The following is a 19,296-nucleotide window of genomic DNA, read 5'->3' as shown; positions in this document are numbered from 1 at the left end:
AGCTGCAACACATTGAGACAGTCCAGAAACTTTCACTGGGAGTTGACTACTTGCGCTGACAATTGCAGGAATTCTGACTGCACTTCAATATGGATTTGCGCTTTTCTCTTCTGTAGGCAGAATCTCTTGACCACACATCCAAATCAATGTTTGCGGAGTTCAGCGCGCCGATGATGCCGATCGGGAAGTGTCGCTTGAAGGGCGAGAGCTTCTGCAGGTTAGAACAGAGCACTGGACGGTTTCTGAGGGCTCTATCAGAGATTTTCCAGCCTACGATTTCCCAGATATTAACGAAGTCGAGAGCAGCGGAGCACAAATTAAGCGCCATTGTGAGCTTCCTCGCATATGCCAGGTGCTGGGCCGGGGTGTATTTCAGATTTATGCAGAGCTGTTATTTTGATGTTGTATAGGGTAGGTGAGCCCAATTGTTGGCCCACTTTAGGACCCAGAATTCCAGACCCCAGAGTACTGTATCTTCAGACTTGGACATAGGAGCAGCCGACCAAACTTCTATACCATAACTGATGATAGAACTAAAGTAGTAGAGGAGAAATTTTCTGACTGTTTCCTTGTTGTGCGCTCTACAGAGATCAAGTTTCATACCCCAGAAAGCACGTAATGCTCTTGAACGCAGTTGCTGGATTTGTTCCTTATACGTTACGTTTTCGTCCATTATCACTCCTAGGAATTTTACGGAATGAGTGGCGATGAGGACATGCCCCGCAATGGAGGGCTGCAGAGAGGCTGCTGGATTGAGGTCTGCTTGTGCTCTTGGTGAGAAGATGATATATTTGGATTTTCCAGGGATTATTTTAACCCCAAAATAAGTAGCGTATTCACAGAATGAGGACAGATATTTGTTCAGGATGGTAGAATTCGATAATTCCTCTGCCTAGTTCGGTGAGATGTTAGCCGGGCTTGAGAGGTAACGTACAATGTCGTCGGTGTAGACCATAAACGCAAATATTTCATTCATTAATGGAATAAATATTGCTGAAAAAAGCAGTGCCGACAACGATCCACCTTGAGGTATACCGACTTCCATCTGTTTTGTGATGCAGTTATTCCCTTGCTGGAAGGTAAGGCACCTCTTGGTCAGAAAATTTCTGAGTAGCTTCGAGACATTACCCGTGAAACCGTAGTAGTTCTCCCGGAGGCACATAAGTGGCTTAACTTGCAATGAGTCGAAGGCCGCCTTCAGATCCAAAAAAACAGCATGCTTAACATAGCCTTGCTCCCAGGCTTGAAGGGTTTTCAAATTCAGAGCCTGTATGCCTGTTATCGGCGATCTTTGTAAGAGCGCTTAATGTGTATGCTGAGGTCTCTGCGAAAGGATCTGATTGGCAACCACTTTAAACAAGCACTTCTCCAGGCATTTGAGAAAAGGGGTGGAGATTGAAATAGGCCCATAGTCAGTAGTAGAGGTCGGATTATCGACGGGATTCGAACGCGGGGCTTTTCCACCTGTTGTGGGGAGGACGGTGACGATACCACTATGCTACCCACTCAGACCTACAATGACTTCCATCAAAACCACATAGATAGAATTGCTTCCAATGCATGGCTCACGAGCGGGACGCTCTTCCCCTACACTGAAGGATTTATGCTCGCCATCCAAGACCAGTTAATCAACACCAGAAACTATAGAAAATACATCGCAAAGGAACACAGAGTGTCAGATGACACATGTCGACGATGCCACCTGGTCTCAGAAACGACCCAACACATCACCGCGGGATGCAAGGTGATCACTCAGACAGTATACTCGTAGACACGACTAGGTAGCCAGGATAATACATCAAAAGCTTACGAGGAAATGCCACTTGATTAAAGAAAGTATACTATATTACAAGTACGAACCCCCAGGCAATACTAAAGACTCCCAATCCACAAGCTGCACTGGGATCGCGCCATAATAACAGACAAGACAATTTTGCACAACAGACCGGACATAACCCTTGTGGACAAGAAGGAAAAGGCTACCCATCTGATTGACATAGCGGTGCCCAACGCTGGCAACCTCCAGAAAGTGCATGATGAAAACATCAGGAAGTACACGAACCTAAGACAGGAGTTCAAAGAGATGTGGCATATGCAACAAGTAACAACCATCCCGATCATCGTGTCAAACACCGGTATGGTGCCAAAGACCCTACATAACAGCCTAGCAGCAAAAGGTCTCTCAGAGAACTCCTACAAGGAACTCCAGAAAGTCGCAATCCTGAACACCTGTAGGACAGTCAGGGAGTTCCTCGACCAACAGTAACACCAGACATAACCACCCTGTGTACTTGGTAGTAGTACCCGACACGGGGTGGAACCCTCCAGTCAAGGAGAAATAATATAAGAGCGACAACAACAATACTAATAAAACTGTCTGTCGGGTCACTTCATTAATGGTGCTTTTGCAATGTTCTCTCACTGTAGGTTTATTTGGCGCTTTATAGCCGCGGTAATTACTACGCCATAAAAGCTCAAAACTTACAAAAAAAGCATCCGTTTCAACTGTTAACCTGAACAATACAGTGCAGAGAGTTGTCCAAGCGTTTACAAATATACCTAAGATAACTGTACTCAAAACAATGACCAAGATTCTGAAAATTTTATAGTTAAAATCAATTGAAGAATTCTTGCCCTCCAACTCAAACGTTCTTATGAATTTTGCTCAACTGTGTGTGTGCCCCGAATTGAGTTTGAATAACAATGGTTAGATTGCGTTTTATGGCTCCAGGAAGCCCACTTTGTGTGGGCTAAAAAAAAAGTCCCACATTCAATTTCCCCAAGCCATTACATGATGAGAGGAAACAGCAGTATGGTGCGTTTCACATCTATTTTCACAATTGTTAAGGCCTTTGTGCGGAAGTTTGTGGGCTGATTCGATGAAGAACATATAATCGCAAACGGAGAGAAATATATTAGAAAATGTTGTCATTCTGGAATTGATGCAGAGCGGAATGTTGGACCAATCTCTGAACAGGATGTCGGGACTTAACATATTGGGGGAGAGTTGCGTCTTGATGAAAGAATCATCAGTACGACTTTTGACACAAAGTGCGCACCTCGGAGTCCAAATTTTATCTGATTTTTGGAGTTATCTACAACTTTGCTTCTACCGATATGATCCAAAATTTGTATTATTGGTTGGTTGTATGGTTTTAGGTGCATCAGCAACTCATGCTATATTGTCTGTAAATTGCTTGTGGTCTGTGGTCGATTTGCTCTTTTCTGGATGAAAATCCCGAGTTTCCCTGAGAAAAAACCACGCTACCCTCGTCTGAGTCCGTGGATGTGTCTTTTTTCATATTGTGACCCATCCACGTAATGGCTGTGTTTCGAGACCAGTTTTCTTCCTGCTGGTCATAATTTGATTATTCGAATTGCAGCTATTATTGATTTAGAGGCATGGTATTTTGAACGTTATTTAAAGCCAACCGAATTGAGGCTCCGCGATGTAACTTGACTACTATGTTTTCTTTTGTGTAGATTAATATTTTAGTGAATATATTTATGTATTTTTATGTTAATTTACTTTATGACCACCTGACAGAGTTTAAATTACTACGTTTATTGAATTATGAGCTGTTCTGTTAAAAACTAAAATTGAGGAAAATTATGAATGGTTATGATAGTCGTGTCTGTGGCTAAATATTCAAGGATAAATTTATACTTTGTCGTTACGGCAGTATTGTTATTTTTGTAGGAAACTCTCTAAGAATAGGTTTTCATTGCTTTCAGGGACACCTGAACCAGTTTTTAGGAAATGGCCATTGACCTGGACATTTCATAAACATTCAGTGACTACACTGTACCTATAAATGATTTTTTTTTTGTTTCTTTTTGTTTTAATTTCTGCACCAAAGCAACACAGGTTGTCGGGCGTATTATGTGTGTAAATTGTCAAACGACAGTCGCCCGAGACAAACTAACTTGTCCACGGTGTGGGAATCCATAAAAGTTCCTCACAAAATAAATGTTTATTATGATCTAAAATTGCAGGTACACTTTAACACCTCTTACAGGTGGGGGATGAGGGCAACGAGGACAAAGTGCAAAGAGAATATATGTAAGAAGGGGAACACATCAAATTGAAAGTAACTTATGTGATAATAAATAAAACTTATAAAGAAATCTCTGTGTACATATATGATATTCTTGCCAAAAAAATCGGAAATAAAGATTGAAAATTTAACCAAATAAAATAAAGTCTGTCTATGTTATATGTAGTGCCTAGACCGATTGAAAGAAAATAAAATTTTTTGAAAAACCCGTGAAACGATAGTCTCTTTACAGGCTTAAAGTTTTGATAAAACGAGGCAGATAGAATAACTAGAAGAAAATTTTTCAGAATGGATCAAATAGATTCAGTTTCAGCCTGATATTACTCAGAGCACTCATTTTTTTTTTTTTTTTTTAATTAAGTAGCCTTCATTCAGCTGCACTCATGAACAGCTGTCAGGCTATGCATAGATTTATGTCACCAGCGTAAGCTACAAGGCTATGATGAAGCATAATAGCGGAAGAATCAAAATCTTCCCGCGGGAGGTTCCCCTTGAGGTGTTTATAGACCTCTCAAAGAAAACCTCTCCATCCAAAGATAAAACTATCATAGTAAGCTTATAAGTTAATGTAACTTTAATAGAATGAAGGCTGACTTGTGTAGATTAGGGTAAAGGAAATTCTAGGTATAAAACATCAGTGAATCATGTCTGAAAATGTTCTAAGGCCAGGATGTTTATGAAATAAAAAATCACTAAAAATATACACTTCTGTCTACCCCTTGAAAGGGCCCACACAAGTGTTTTTCCCTATGCCATATGGAAAATGCTCAGTTCTAATTCCATCAACACTGAAGGAATCGTATGTGCTTTATTCAGATCTTGGGCGAGGTACTCGACCGCTGGCGAGTGTTGTGCGGTCTCTTTTAACCCATAAACTCAGGGTAGACAAAGGTTTTTCATCCAGCAAAATGTTTGTTTTTGTTTTTTCTCCAAACAGTAGAATGGTAGGGGGTGTGTGTTAGGTGTGTATGTGTTAATTGCCCAAGCAACTACAGCTATGGGACATCAGTATATTGTGTCTGTAATTATGCTTACATCCTTCGGTCGGTTTGCTGGACGAAAAATCCGAGGTTCAGGGAACAAAAATGTCCAATCCGACTGACCCATTAAGTTCTGGGAAAAACCTAATAACAATTCTTCGCGTCACTGACTGGACTCAACTCGGACCTTTGCAACCCACCGTGAGAGAACGGTTGTTATAACCACTGTTCTATCCCCGAGGGCAATTCCCGAGATATAAAACTTCAAGCTACGAAAATTTTAATGAAACACATTAGCAACTGCGTACGCAGCTAAAATGATAAAACAAAATCAGTCTGCATAAAAGGCATGATTCCATTACATCTCATAGTGTGAACTTCTTTACAACAAATTGCCTCTCTCTCTCTCTCTCTCTCTCATAATTCTAATAAGCAACTGTTTCCTAATATATGGCTATTATTCTCAGTTGAATATCCACTGTTCAGACGGCTCCTTTTCGGAGTTGCTTGATCCTTCATCGATGGGCGGGTGAATAGGAACCCAAGATGTAACAGCTGAAAAACAGTGTTGTGGAAATAAGTTAGAATCCCAGTAATCTGATACTTTTTTATTTTAATTTGATAATTAAAGTGCTTGGTGAAATACGATGATATCCCGATGCATTTGGCATGTGTGTACAATGTCATTTGGTCTTTCGTAATCTCATTTAATATTTATTGCAATAATAGTGGAAAATAACTAAAAAAATATTTTTGCAGTATAGAGTAAATACAAGGTAAACAAGGGTAAGGTAAGGTTTATCGGCTGGGGGGATGCACCCATCAGTTTCCAAAAGACACAGTAGACTTGGATGACAATTCAACTTAAAACTTTTAACTAAGTACCATCTCTAGTGACGAATATTTATGCCTGATACACTTACTTTTCGAGTTAATATATTTTTTTCTGTTTTTAAGCATTTGAAGTAACATTTCACAATGAAGCATCCCAGCGTTACATCTACGCACATTCCAAGAGTTTACTTAACAAAATAGAAGCAGTCCAAAAAAAAATCTCTTCCCCTATATCATGTTCTGTAAATCTCTATTTTATCTATCAGTATAGTGGGAATCGCTGTGCGATTACTTTCATCTGAAACCCCTAAGCACCAGAAGGATTATTGGTAACATCACCCTTCGTGCCAAAGTAATCACTATGAAGCAACTGATATCCTTAGCAGAATCAACTTCCATGCTCCTCCTAGACAAGTCAGGAATCTTATTCTGTTTCAACTTTGCTCTGCCAACGTGATTTTATGAAGTTCAGTCCACTAAAGGGAATTACCAGGTTAGCAAACAACCTTTTCATTGAATTTTTTGACGATTCTCAATCTCTGATGAACTCCGTCCACAAGTATGCTTCATCTCTTGAACTGCAAAGTGATTAGTTCTCATTTAACCTTTTTGGTTTGTTTTAATTAATTAATTTCTTTAATGTTTTTATGTTTTGTGTTTTTATTTATTTCTGTTGTTTGTCTTCTACTAGTAATTAAACTTACTGTACACTTCTTATTGTGTATATGATTTTAATGTTTGAACCTATTTTAATGGTTTATTTTTCTGTTGGATTTCTCTCTTTCTATAGTTTTCCATTCTGTTCATTGTTCTCTTTTTCAGATACATTGTTAATGGTTACCTGTTGTGCATCTTTTTGTCAATAAAATAAAATAAATATACAACCTTTTAATTATAACTGAACATATAACTATTCTCCCCTGGAGACTTGCCCTCTTTAACTTTTCTAGGAAACGTTCCTCTGGGATCATGATATATCTTATTTTACTGCAGTTTGGCTCCTTAACATTCTGCAGAGAGTCGAGTTTGCTTTAGACTGCTAAGAAAGTATTTATAACTATGCCCAGTGACAAATTTTGGATTATTTTGTGAGTCATGTTAGTTTCAAAGTCAGTTACCACCAAGGAGTTACAACTCATCTGTCGTTTTCTGGGGTATCTGTGGACTTTCCAATGCTGCACCCAGCTGAGGGACCTATTTTAGGATTATATCACAGCTAATGACTAAATAATATCCTATTTCGAATATCATCTAAAACACTTTTTCTTGATTCGGATCGAATATTTATCCTTTAATCCATACAAATTTATCCTTACAGCCACACAAATTTTGCGATCAATTTATAGTATACATGATGTAGAAGAGATTCTAGGAAATCTTGGCTGAAGTACTTTTATTTCAATCAGCCATCCTGGAAGAAGACAGCCGCCATTTAAATTATTAGTTCCACACGATCAGTGAGGACTCTTGTTTATATTCATTTTGTTGCACATTACAAACTAACCTAGATTTATAGTGTATGTTGAGGTACCCTAGCATAATCCAACCGAGATACTTTTATTGAGATTCAGCCCCTTAAAATAGGACTCCCGCCATTCAGTTTTTAAGCATCATCCCACCGATTTTGATTCCGATACAAACAAAAGTTTTAATCAGTATGAGGTGGATGGAAAGTTTTAGTTCAAAGAATTTATGTTATAATATTCTTCTGTGATCTTTTTATTTATCAGTTTAAAAATATATATGTATTTATACTTGTATTTAAACTATAAATACCTGTATTTATACTATGTATTTAAACACATTGAGATTCCAAAAAAAGAATAATTTTTATTACATATTTTTACACAGTAGCTCTCAGTTATTACAAACATGCAAACAGACACCTGCTTTTCGCACTTTGTTTTTAATTTCTTTTATTTATTTACAAAGGGAATGACAGAGGGCAGTAAGAAAATTAAATAACAGTGAATATAGTGAACTTTTTCCCTTATAAGAAAATGTTTAGAGTAAACCAACGAAATAAAAAAAGAAGAGTAGGAATATTATAGTAGAAAGTATAAGAAACTATTTATAACTATGACCAGTGACACACTTTGGGTAGTCTTGCGAGTCTCATTAATTTCAAAGCTTATAAAATCACATGAATCTATTTACAAACAAAGAAAAACACTGAAATTTTACCTAATAAATAAATACCTTATTATATTATTATATACCTCGTATTTCCTGATCGAAGTTGGACATACGAAGGAACTTTGTTGTTATACAACGTACTGCCATAAAGACTGTTTGATAATGTGTCACAAAAACAGTAGAAGTCAGCTGAACACGATCGGTAACCTGAATTTCACTTGATTCCATACGTAGATCCTCAACTTGACTGAATAAATAGACTATACAATTATGGTCTGATGATGGGTTCCGGCAAGGTTCTCGAAACGTTAATTAATTATATAATATATTTATTCAGTAAGGCTAAATAAACTAACTTTTATCAAATCCACGTGGTATAATAGTGGTTATTTAGAGAGGAAAATTCCTTGGAAATTCACCACGTAACGTCATTTCTTAATTATATTAGCTTAGCTTAGTTTAGATGTGGGTTAAGCGTCCAAAGCAACTAAAGCTATGAGGTGTGAATATATTGTGTATAAATCCGAAAAATCCGAGTTTTCAGGGGGGTAAAAACCATGCAACCATCGCCTGACTGGGATTGACTAACTCAGCCACATTGATATATACAGTGGTTGATATATACAGCCAGTGGTTTCGGATACACATCATGCCTGGGCATCCGAAAAATGTCTAGTATACTTGCTGATTAATGGCGATTACGTATATCTTAAGAAAGAAAAATATATAGTTGTATTGTACATAGTCTTATCGTACTACTATAGGCCATATTCCGTGAGTTACTTAAATAAAAACTGTAGTATAGCATCGTGTTTATATATATTTATATATTGATTGGAAAAGTAAATCCCCAAACGGAATGCAAATCACAAATTGATCTCCTAATATTCCAGTAATTGGCTTCAGGCTGACTGACGCTATTTAGAGATAAGCAGCAAACGTTGTCCATATGATATACATATTCTTAATTAATGACTTGAATTGAAACTCTTTGATTTCCCTTGGGTTGTAATTTCTTTAGTGATTACTCCACATCTTCGCCACTACTTATTAAGCTTGTGAAGCTACTTTGTAAAACGCGTGTTTACAAAAGTGTTAGTAGTTCTTTAGTATTTCTCCTGATCATAATGACTAAATAAGATTGAGTATAACAACTGAAATATTGAATCAACTCTTCTTTCTCGGTGTTATCCTCATATTAATTCCATTGAAAGAACGAAGTACCATTTCTGCAGTTAGGTGAATCTTGTCCCGAGGTTCAAGAGAGTGGAGATTGTAGTTTCGAAGGATATGACTCAAGACCACTTTTTGTTCCATCATTGCAAATCTCTGGCCTAGAGAGAAAGAGAGAAAATAAAATGAATGTTACTTAAAACGAAAAAAAAAAAAACGTTATAATTGACTTAGATGTAAAAAATGTACGAATATTTTATTTCATATAACAATAATCGTGCAACTTATTAAAGAGCTCAGTTAATATTCTTAAATAATGCTGTTGATCTGAAGCAATTAAAGTTATATCCGTTAGCGTTGTATAATTTTGTCGCCGAAATTGAGTGACATAAACGTCATAAAAATGAGGGATTTTGATGATGTTTATGTCACTCTACAAGTTTAATGTCGATGACAAATTCGTACAGTATTTACCGCTTATAAGTGTCAGGAACATCTCCAAGGAGAATTGAAGGTGTTCTTGGGCATGTAATACGCCCCTTGTTCACTGGTTTTGTTGTCAATTTAATAATTGCACTTGAAGGTGCTTTTAAAATGCCACGTCAGCGCTTTAACTCACTAGATAGTTTTTGTTATCTGTGCAGAGATTATACAATTTAATCTCAGAGACAGTCTATAACGTCGCTATTAAAGAATTCATATGATCTAATTATAGTTGGGAAAGGACGTGGAGGTTACGTGGTGATTTTACACGCTAAGAATAAACTATCTTAATGTTCTCGTGGTATAAGAGTGGTCATTACTAAAAGTGTAAATCATATGAACGTTATTTTGGCTGCAAATTAGGTTATCCGCTGAAGAAGTGGGCTTCTCATATATATTGCAGTATTACGCGCATCTCAGAGTCTGCCTCGGTATCATTGCCATTCGATTAAGCCAAACACATAATGTTAATTATATTATTGAAAAACTGAAATTGAAGGACGGAAAGGAAAGATAGAATAAGAATTGAGTGTCCGCATATCCCATCGACCATTAGATCAATCGAACTACGTGTTCCTCTCTCCTCAGAAGCCTGGTCATTAGAAGAGGAAAATACAGATGACCCAATGGAAAGTGTCCATACGAGCTCTGAATCAGAATACGAATGCCCACACCCAAAAAGTCTCATTTTATAACTTAAACGTAAAAGTAAACGATCTTGTGCGTGATTTATATCTAAGGCACAGGAAGAGCCTTTGGGATCTAGTCCGAAGGAATGGAATTTCTGGTAAAAGACAACTATTATTATTATCTCTCCCTGATGGGGCTCGTGCGGGTACTGGTACCAAGTGTAGAGGGTGGTTGTTTTGCTGTTGTTGTTGTTGAAGAGCATGAGCGATTAAGGCCATATTGCTCCGTATATACTATCTGTAAATTGCATGCGTTCTGTGGTCGATTTTCTGTTTGTGATTATTCCGAGAGGGGCATGGTCATTACGAAAGAAAAAACAAACGAAATAAAGACTATATTTCTACGTCGTTTATTGTACTGCATGTTAAAATTTAATAAAAATTTCAATTTTAATAAACGTTACGCTTCCTCTCTAAATCTGTGGGTGCTAGACAATATCAGACTTCAAATTTGGATTTATTCCATCAAAATCCATGGGATTTTGATGGAATAAATGGATTTATTCCATGGATTTATTCCATCAAAATCCAAAATCCATATTTCGGATGTAAAAAAAAAAAAAAAAACCAGAAACTTAAAATTTGTTGACCACTGTAGTATAACAAATGTGTTGTGTATTTTTTGTGAGATAGGTTGTACTCGTAACTACTGATCTCACAGTAGATTGAGATTCCTTCCACTTTGAGTTGAATGATTACATCTGGACGGACACAATGAAGACAATACGCGCTTCAAGCATTTGCGAATGTACCTAAAAATCGTTACGATACATACTCCGAGACCTCGATAATATCGTTGACCGGGATTGGTATAATAAGGAGAGGGGAGTATCAATTAAAAATGGAAGTAGGAGAAAGGTGTACAAAAATCATTATTTAATAATGAGGAGAGGAGTTTTTAAAAAATAATTCGCTTGATGTGAAGTTGAGTTAGATTCATTTTTAGATTCATGGTTATTTTCTCCATTTTTATGCACTTTTCTATTGCGTTTCGTTTAGGGATCGAAATGGAACTCGTTAATAAAACATCTTATTTTTAATAATCAAGTACGGTCCGGTCTATTCCAGGCCGTGGTTTTTATGCCATCCAACAATCAAAGATTCTCACTTCACAGTTTGAATATTCATTATTGCTGCTTGTTGCTAGTATATCTAAAGCGCATATGAATCTTTGAGTTATTTCCTTTGCGTGTCGAGCTGGAATCTAACAAAAACTGGATTGGAATTTTCTTGCAAAAGCAAATGCGTTTGAAAATGCTAAAAGGAAATGTTCCATTAGCAAGATAGTACTGTTGTCTATCATTTTGAAGTTTTTCTTATTTTGAGAAGTGGGTTGAATTTTTTAGCATCAATGTTTTTTCCCTATAAGTGTGAGCTACATATAAGGATAAATACAAATTTACCCTTTATTGATTTTATGTATTTAATTAAATACTGACATTTATACATCCAACTCACCAATGCAATTCCTTGGTCCAGCTGAGAAAGGAATGTAAGAATAAGGATGACGGCCAACAACATTTTCTGACAGAAAACGATCTGGATCAAAAACTTCTGGGTTAGGAAAAACTTCGGGATTTCTGTGCAACATGAAGGTGAACAGCATACATGTTGTACCTTGTGGAATGGTGAATCCATCTAATAGAACAGTATAAAAAACCTTTAAGTAAACTGCAATCAACTCGAGTATCTTTAAAATAAAAGTTTGTTTCATTTTTATTGTGGATTAACTATGAATTAACATTAACCATGAGCTTAACTCTTTTTGCAGCTTTTTTAATTATTAACAGAAAAAAATTACATTTTTGTATAGTTGGCCCTATTATTAATTAAAACAGATTATAGAGTTAAATCAAACTTTGAAAATAATAAATTTTCGTCTTATACTCTGTATACCGATGCCAGAAGTGTTTAGGAATTGATTATAACTGTTTTATTGAGGCCCGTATACTGGCGTAACAATTATCAAAGGACCGTGCATTTTTCTGGTGACATCAAGCTCCAGTCGGTCCCAACAGCAAGTATATATATAAACATTGAAATCCATGAATAAATAGCCCTTTCACGCAATTAACTTCATACCACTCTACCTGTGATGTATAGGAAACAATGGCCCCATGAGATGCGCTATCAGCTGTGGTGCTTCCTATTACACCTCAGGTGGAGTGGAGTGCAGAGGATGGAAGTTGCTATGTGATAAGACTGTTAGCGTACTACCTGGGCTGAAATAAGATACTTACTGACTTTTACATCGTGTTGAAGTTCTCTTCCGATAAACGGGAGTGACGGGTACAGCCGCTGACTTTCCTTAAAAGAATAATAAACATTAAACTGTTGTATTTTTTAAATTATATTGCATTATCAGTTAAATTACTTCTATTCTACATATGCCACTTAGAATCAAATTAATATGAACTGCAACGTCCCAAAATCAGAAACTTCGAGACTTAAAACGTTGCTGTTTTCGAGATTTTCCGATTGTTAGACAACCAGTTTCTCATTTTAATATAATCATATTGTCATGCATTCAGTTCAGTAGTGCGTATTCTATGCTGTAAAGTTGTCCTGTCTGTGTTTGATAAATTGCCCCTTGTCAAACATAATAGTTGATTACTTTTAACGACTTTTGGATTCATAAGCCAAACAACTTAAAGGTTTTGAGAAGAAAGTAACTATCAGTGAAAGGCTCAAGAAGCAAGCTATTTAGTAGATGAGCTAGTTGAACAAAAAAAGAAAAGTCACACTATTGCTGAAAGCATGTCTCACGACGTCGCAGTTGTCTTGTCTGAAATACTGAAAAGTACTCACTTTGTTCCCCAGTCGACGAGTCACTAGCAAAACTCAGCTGTTGGCATTCGATTTTAAAACCAAGGTGAAACAACGGAATTTTTTTGTTGTAACGAACTACCAAAAATTCCCAAAGGTGAACACATTTTTAGCATCTTGTCTTATTATTTGGAATCCTGTGGTTTTTTCTTGAGCTAGTGTTGGAATTTGCACACTGGTCCCCTCACTGGTTGGCTCAATAATAAACTTTGTTGTGCTCGTCAAACTAAAAACCCTGATGTCATAACGACACTGCTCCTCCACGGGAAGTTCTTGTTTTTAAAACGATTGGGGAGTATTTAAAGAACGTCTTGATGTAGCCGTGAATTGGGATAACTTTATGAGGCAGCCCCTCTTTAGTCACGCATATTTGCAAAGCTGTGTGAAAATATGCAAAAAAGACCACGTTACTTTCCTTCTACATGGTTAGATGACTTTCAAGAAGGAAAGTTTCAACAATTAACAAATGCATTTCAGCTGCGAGAAGTATTGATTTTCTTCAAAGATAATAATAAAGCTGGTTTTTCTGACTTTCTTGAAGATACAAAATAGTTACTAAAACTATCCTACTTAGCAGATATTTATCCGCAACTAAAACACCTTGAACACCAGCATGCAGAGCGCAAATGCAAACATTCTAACTTCTACATAAAACTTCTTGCACTCAAGATTAAACTCAAGGTTTGGAAAAAATACCGTTCAAGTGAAAATATTGAAATGTGTCCGCTCCTACTTCAGGTTCCGAGTCAGTCAGATTATGAGGACGTCATCCCATTAATTATCAATCATTTGGAATCCCTGACAGAAAAGCATGTCCAATACTTTCCTTCTTCTTCATCAGAAATATATGACTATATTAGGTATCCTTTTGTTTAGTTCTCACCAACTTCACAAAATTTACTCTGGCTGCAAGAAAAAGAGCAATTGACTGAACTACAGCGCGATCGAACTTTGAAGATAAAATTCAATGAAGTGTCACCTGATGTGTTTTCGATTTCCATAAGAAAATAGTATCCTATGATCTCGACAAAAGCAGTGAACATTTTACTCCAATTTCAACTTCTTATCTCTGTGAACAAGCTTTCTCATGTCTGAAAAACATTAAAAGCAAAGGAAAGAGAGAAATCGTCCGCTGTCTATCGCTAAGGTATGTTTCAAAAATTTGACCAAGGATCAACATAAAACGAAAAAAAGCCCAAATATCACACTGAAAGTAAACCTTGTATTGATTTTGGATGCGAGTTTATTTTGATGTTTAGGCAAACTTTATTTTGATGTTTAGGCAAACTTTATTTTGATTTGATATTGTCGTATTGAGAAAAGAATTAGATGATACAAAATACACCGGAAAAATTGCTTCAAATTTTTTATTATAATGTAAGACGACTTATATAGTAGCTCTTTACGAATAAATTTTCTTAGCAATGATTTAGTAGTAACTGAAGTAATTTCATGCGTTCCCCAATGTCAATGGTTTCTAGCCGGTAAACGTTTTCGTAGGAGGGGATTCGTCCATGGAAAAAAGGTTAAAAAATCCTGATCTTTGTCTCAGAGATTATCCTACAACATGCACTCTTTTCTCTTCCAATCCTTTGGGTTTTTTTTTTTTTTTTTTTCTTTTCACATGAGTAGTAAGTACTTTAGTGAAACAGGGATAAGAACTCCTCTCTCCCCCACTACTCCCTCCCCTATAGGTTTTAAGCCTCATCATCAATCCACCACAGGATGAAGTCCTCTCCAGCAACTTTCCAGTTCTTTCTGTTTTGTTCAATGGCCATCCATTTACTACTCACAAACTCATGAATTTCATCTGTCCATCTCCGTCGTTGTCTTCCAGGTTTTCTTCTAGCTCCTCTTGGGTACCATTTTGTTATTTTCTTAGTCCATCTGTCATCATGTCTTCGAGCTATGTGTCCTGCCCAAGACCATTTTAGTTCTTTAGTTTTGATAAGAATGTCCTTTACTTGAGTTTGCTTCCTAATCCACATTTCTCTTCTTATTTAACAGTCTGATTCCCAATATAACTCGTTCCATTCTTCGCTGTGTAGTTCTCAGCTTCTCTTCCATTCTTTTGGTGAGTGCCCAAGTTTCACTTCCATTAGTCATGGTGGGAAGTATACATTGGTTCATTATTTTACGTTTCAGACAAACTGGGATATTGCTCTTCAGTATGTGACTATATTTCTTGAATGCTATCCATCCGAAATTTATCCTTCTCTTGACTTCCAGCCATTTATCATTATTACAGCCAATGACTTGTCCCAGATAAGTACATGACTCCATCATTTCAATTACTACTCCTTCAACGATTATATCCCTTTCTGTGGCATACTTGTTCATCATTACTTTTATTTTAGCCATATTCATCTTTAGTCCGAAATCCTTACTAACTGTGCATAACTGATTAAGATTTTCCTCTAATTCTTTGGGATCGTGGCTTACTAGCACAATGTCATCGGCAAATCGTAAATGGTTTAGGTACTCTCCGTTCACATTGACTCCTTTCTGCGACCAGTCTAATCTTCTGAAAGCTTCCGCAAGGGCAGCAGTAAACAACTTCGGAGATATTGTGTCTCCTTGTCGAACTCCTTTCTCAATTTTAAATTTGCTACTGTCTTTGTCTAGTCTAATAAAGGAGGTAGCATTCTCATATATTTTCTTCAAAATCATAATATATGGGGTATCTATGCCTTGTCTTTCCAGTGCCCGAAACATTGCCTTATGCTGTATGGAGTCAAATGCCTTTTCATAATCCCCAAATGCCAGGCATAATGGTGTTTTATATTCATTTGCTTTCTCCATTAGCTGTGATATTACGTGAAGGTGATCCACAATTGAGAATCCTGTCCTAAACCTAGCTTGCTCTTTCGGTTGATTCTCATCAAGTATTCTTTTTCTAATCTGTTAGTAATGACCCTTGTGAACACCTTTTAGATGTGGGATAACAAGCTAATTGGTCTATAATTTCCAATTTCTGATTTATCTCCTTTCTTATGCAGCGAAACTATGATTGCATTATCCCACTCCTTAGGCATCACACATTTTCTAATGCATTTTGTGAAGAGACTTGCCAGTTTTTGTGTTATGTCTCTTCCTCCGAATTTTAACAACTCTACAGTAACTTCATTTTACCCCGGGGCTTTCTAATTCTTCGTTTTCTTCAACGCATTGTTCTACCTCATCAGTAAGGATATCGGTTATGCCGTATGTGTTACTAATTTCCGATCCATCTTGCCCACTGCTGGCATCATTCCCTCGCTCCTTGTATAATTCTCTATAGTAGTCTTCTGCTATTTGAATTACTCCTTCTCTGTTATTTATAAGTACACCATTGCTATTCTTTAGTTTCAGTATAATTTGTCCTGTATTACTGCTCATGACTGCTGATTTAAGTCCTTTGTTTTCCCTTAATGCTTGTTTTAATTTTCTTGTGTTAAATCTTCTTATGTCCTCTCTGAGTCTCTTTCTAATGGCTTTGCATAACGCAGTATACTCAATATTGTCCTTGTCAGTGTTTATCCTGCTCTTCATTTGTCGTCTCGGTTCATCATGAGAAGTGTTTATTGACTAATGTTTTTCTCTTTGGATTTCTTTTTACCTATAGGTTCCTTGGACTTTATCACTTTCAGAAAGTTATAATATTCCTCTTCGATATCATGGTCCTGTGCAGTCTGCAGAAGCTCAAGCCTGTTCTTAAGTTCCAGTACATACTGCTTTTTCTGCTCTTCTGTTATCTCAAAGACCTTCGTATTATTTACTCGATTAGTTTTTTTCCTTTTTTTTTACATTTCCATCAAGTGCGCATCTTACCATTCTGTGATCACTTCCAACATTTACCTTATCCAGGACGGTAACATCATTCACAGTATATCTTCTGTTAGTGAGGGTGAAGTCGATTTCATTAGTTGTTAATTCATTTGGGCTCTTCCCTGTCCACTTTCTGTTCACCCTTTTCATGAAAAAAGTGTTTATTACTGACATTCCTCGAGATTCTGCAAATTCCACAAGTCTTTCTCTTTCGTTTCTCTCACCAATTCCAAAATTTCCTATTGTTTCCATTTCTGCATTGTTTTGTCTTTTTCCAACCTTAGAATTGAAGTCCCCCATAATGATAGTGTAGTGGGTTTTCTGCTCATCTAGAAGACACTCAATTTCGGTGTACATTTCTTCAACCTCTTCATCATCATGACTCGATGTTGGTGCATAAATCATTATAATCTTTAGCTTGTACCTCTTATAAATCCTGAGTATTAGTCTTGATATCCTTGGTGATGTACTTTTGAATTCCAAAATGTTGTTTTTATAACTTTATGGACCAGAAAGCCAACTCCACCTTCACTCCTTTCACTGTTTCCATTGGTGTACAGCAGATTTCCACTTGATAAACTTATAAGTGATTCATTTCTTGTTCTTGTTTCAGCCAAAACGATGATATTCCAATTCACATTTTCCAATTCCTTTTCCAGCTCTAATATCCTGTCTTCACCAATGAGTGATCTTACGTAATAACAGGGGCCCCGAGTGCCAAGCGATATTAGTGACCACAGCGCCTTTTCATAGTGATTATCTGATACGCTTTACTGTATATACGTTTCTCCTGAGTTTCGCAAGTCCGTTAACTCTTGAGCATTATAATTGAATAGATCTCTTATATTATATAACCCAGAAAGGAAAGTACCTTTCTTTAACCCCCTTTTTTATTTTTCGTTAATACTAACCTTCACTTCGCTTGGGTCACTAGGCGGCACCGCTCTTGCCTCCACGTGGCGGGGCTGGTAACCTGGGAGAAAAAGGTAATCTCCCGGGGCCAAAAAGAGCACGTCATGAGTAAATCAAACTCTGACTTATCTGGGCTGCCAGATGCACCCCAGTCAACAAAAAAGAAAGACAGTTCTATTGCAGGAACTTCAAAACGGCAGAAAACTGACTCTGACATCTATCCTACTCCAGCTTTCCTGATCATGCACTCAACTGGTGAAAATGCAATTGGCAAAATCTCGCCATTTAGGGTACAGAAGGAATTAGAAAGCAGAGCTGGAACTCCTAAGTCTGTAAAAAGACTTAGGTCAGGAGATATTCTGATCGAGACCTCTAATAGTAAACACTCAGAGCGACTCTTGAATATTAATCTCTTTGCTGGAATACCAGTTACTGTGACACCCCACAGATCACTGAACACCTCTAAAGGAGTGATTTCTGATTGGGATTTAATAGATGTATCCGAAGAGGAGATGCTTGAAGAACTTAAAGAAGAAGGCGTTATACAGGTCAAGAGAATTTCCACCAGAAAAGAAGGAGTTCTGACTCCTACACGTAATCTCATTTTGACCTTTAATACACCACATCGCCCAGCATCCATTAAGGCTGGATATCTCGTCTGTAATGTCAGACCTTATATTCCAAATCCCCTACGGTGTTTCCGATGCCAGAAGTACGGACATTCCCAGACAGCTTGCCGGGGAACTCCTGCTTGTGCAAAGTGCGGGTCAGTTGATCACAACTGCGAAGCCTGTACTGCACCCCAACCGATATGCCCAAACTGCAAAAAAGATCATCCCGCTTACGCTAGAACATGTGAACGCTGGAAAACTGAGAAACTTATTCAGATTTATAAAACCAATCATAACGTGTCCTATCAAGAAGCTAAGCGAAATATCTCACCACCAAACCTTGCAAATAGATCTACGTATGCTCAAATCACCAAAAAATTCCAATCAACCGCATCGCAAACTGATCTAACAGTACCCCCAAAAGAGTCTTTCTCGAACTATGTAAAAACACTGTTCAATACAACTGAAACTCAGGCAGTCAATACGCCTATTTCTGTACCAATCGAAAATCACCACTCCCCGGATGAAGGGCACAAAGAAAAACAAATCGTAACTACTCACCAACAGGAAATGGATACTAAGGAAATACCCCCAGATGACCCGGTCCTACACATTTTTGTAGAAGAAGACATGGAAACAGAAAGGCCCTACTTTCGAAAGAAAGACAAAAACAAGAGTGAAAAACAGAGAACCTCAGCACCAAGAAAACGCTCGGAAAGTCTAACTAGAGATAAACAATGAACACAATAATTCAATGGAATTGTCGTGGTTTCCGTGCCAATATTAA

General features: G+C 37.2%; 1 protein-coding gene across 1 annotated transcript in view; it reads right to left on the bottom strand.

The window, feature by feature from the left end:
- Positions 1-8,106: 8,106 nt before the first annotated feature.
- LOC150081688 (cytochrome P450 4c3-like) overlaps positions 8,107-19,296 on the bottom strand; it is a 101,690-nt gene continuing 90,500 nt past the window's right edge. The window contains exons 9-11 of the mRNA XM_090378808.1: positions 12,594-12,660; positions 11,812-11,991; positions 8,107-9,342 (exon numbers count right to left, since the gene is read on the bottom strand). Of these exons, the coding sequence (XP_090234934.1) occupies positions 9,176-9,342; positions 11,812-11,991; positions 12,594-12,660 (414 nt within the window). The 3' untranslated portion in view covers positions 8,107-9,175. The remainder of the gene's footprint in view (positions 9,343-11,811; positions 11,992-12,593; positions 12,661-19,296) is intronic.

Source organism: Mastigoproctus giganteus, chromosome 8 (assembly GCF_048544385.1).
Source record: "Mastigoproctus giganteus isolate SK-2022 chromosome 8, ASM4854438v1, whole genome shotgun sequence".
Lineage (NCBI taxonomy): Eukaryota > Metazoa > Arthropoda > Arachnida > Uropygi > Thelyphonidae > Mastigoproctus > Mastigoproctus giganteus.
Note: the sequence above shows the minus strand (reverse complement) of the source record. Positions and strands in the feature narration are given on the sequence as shown.